Source organism: Chiloscyllium plagiosum, chromosome 5 (assembly GCF_004010195.1).
Source record: "Chiloscyllium plagiosum isolate BGI_BamShark_2017 chromosome 5, ASM401019v2, whole genome shotgun sequence".
NCBI lineage: Eukaryota > Metazoa > Chordata > Chondrichthyes > Orectolobiformes > Hemiscylliidae > Chiloscyllium > Chiloscyllium plagiosum.
The window spans coordinates 103,566,902-103,568,955 of NC_057714.1; the positions used below are offsets into that span (position 1 = coordinate 103,566,902).

The 2,054-nt window shown below is 47.0% G+C and overlaps 1 protein-coding gene across 2 annotated transcripts in view; it reads right to left on the reverse strand.

The window, feature by feature from the left end:
- Positions 1 to 1,719, reverse strand: part of insig1 (insulin induced gene 1) — a 24,149-nt gene extending 22,430 nt beyond the window's left edge. The window contains exons 1-2 of one of the 2 annotated variants that reach the window (XM_043690719.1): positions 1,471 to 1,719; positions 599 to 986 (exon numbers count right to left, since the gene is read on the reverse strand). In XM_043690719.1, coding sequence (XP_043546654.1) covers positions 599 to 926 — 328 coding nt within the window. In that variant the 5' untranslated portion in view covers positions 927 to 986; positions 1,471 to 1,719. The remainder of the gene's footprint in view (positions 1 to 598; positions 987 to 1,470) is intronic. The other variant, XM_043690718.1, reaches the window with a different exon arrangement.
- Between the last annotated feature and the right edge of the window lie 335 nt (positions 1,720 to 2,054).

Here is a 2,054-nt window from a genome sequence, read left to right on the forward strand (position 1 = left end):
AGGCGAAGGAATTGGGAATATGGGATGGCGTTTTTACAGGGGGCAGGGTGGGAGGAGGTGAAATCTAGGTAGCTGTGGGAGTCAGTCGGTTTATAGTAAACGTCCGTGTTGAGTTGGTCATCCGAGATAGAAATGGGGAGGTCTAGGAAGGGGAGGGAGGAGTCTGAGACGGTCCAGGTAAATTTGAGGTTGGGGTGGAAGGTGTTAGTAAAGTGGATGAACTGTTCAACCTCCTCGTGTAACTGCTTTAGTATTTACAACTCATTAAATTACCAGGTTTGGTGACAGATGTCCAATGCAAGAACACAGTAGGATTGGCATGGTTTTTTTTTAAAAGACTGAAAACGTCTATTGAGACTTCCAAAACATTTAGTATTCCAAATTCAAGCCTCGTTGTTGTTTCAATAATACAAGAGGTAATAAAATATTCTTTTTAAAATAAAATAATAATTTAAGATAGGTCTTGTTGATATTTAAAGTGCGCCCTTTGATTGAATGGAAGTCAAAATCTGCCGCACGTCATTCTCTTGAACAACTTTGTAGCATCAAACTGTAATGGGCCTAAACTGCACGGCCCTCCCGGTACCCCTGTGCTTACCTGCTGCTGTGCCACAACAAGGTGGCACCCACCAGGCCGAAGAGAAGATTGTGGCGATGACCTCTTCGGGGAACAGGGTGACGTGCCTCTGGATCTGCAGCAGGTTCAACACCAGGGCCAGAAAGACTCCCACAGTGAAAAGCACCAAGCCCCGCCGCAGTAAGTTCATGGTGTGCCCGCTGACCAGGGAGCAGTAGGCACTGCCCAGGATCGAGCTGACGATGGTCATCATTTCGTGGACCTTTGTCACCAGCAGCGCGCCGTTGCTTTCAGACGGATGTACCCGGGTGCAACTGCACGACCAACAAGTTTCTTCAATCCTTGACATTTGGTACTGGGGGGCAAGTAGCAGGAATTACATTAAATTGGCGGCGCCTCCACGGCCCTGCTGGGGTGAAGAGCAAACGGAAAGTGTATTATGAAATGACTTCATTCGAGTGACACTAAAACTCATCTTGTCCAAGTCCCAAACTTTTGTGAAATTATGGACACAGCAACACCAATAAATACTAACACTACGATATCCCAAGTGCCCAGCCAATGTGAATGGCAGCGGAATTGTAAGTGAAGATGATCTCAAGAGTTAATGGCAAAGAAACAGGCTTGATCTGTTAGTTTCGCTTTCCATACTAACGATTATCTCTGCCAGGATTCTGGCCTTAAACATAAGGAGAGCTGGCCGTACAATTAGGAACCTGAACAGAGAAAGGAATATTTACGGGCAAAAACATCCTGTCGCCCCGGACACAAAATAAATACCTATTGTACTTCTCAAAGCCACACCGGGTTACAGTATAACCAACTCACTGAAAAGAAAACAATAAATCTCGTTGCAGTGAAATCTCGCCCGATAAGCAAATGCAAGACCTTACCGTCCAGTTTTGTGTAGCCCCAAATATGAAAGCACCATTAAATGCCAGCCTTCTGTAAAAATGAAGGGCAACTTTGTGCAAGCGACGCTTTGCAGGTTGTCAGTTGCTTTACATTGTATGTGTGGAATCATTAGCTCACATCCTGCAATGGGACTATTCATACGGCGCAGGCAGGCAAGCGGTCAAAACAATCTGTCTGGTGAGACGACTGGAGCCAATCGCAGTCTGAACGGCCCATATGACGTTCAGGGCACACCATTCAGTGCACCGTCCCTTTCCAGAGAAAGAGGAAGAGGAGGACAAAGCACACCCTCCCGTCACAGCATCATGAGATGCACGACCATCTACCCTTTACACGTCCGCCCCCTCCCTCTCCTCCCGCATGAAGGTTGATAATAAAACCGAGGTGCAAAGTGGTGACACAGAGATTATTTGACAGGGTGAGGTGACCTTGTGTGAATTACAGACAGGAGAAAGTGAGGACAGCAGATGCTGGAGATCGGAGCTGAAAATGTGTTGCTGGAAAAGCGCAGCATCCAGGGAACAGGAGAATCGACGTTTCGGGCATGAGCCCTTCTTCAGGA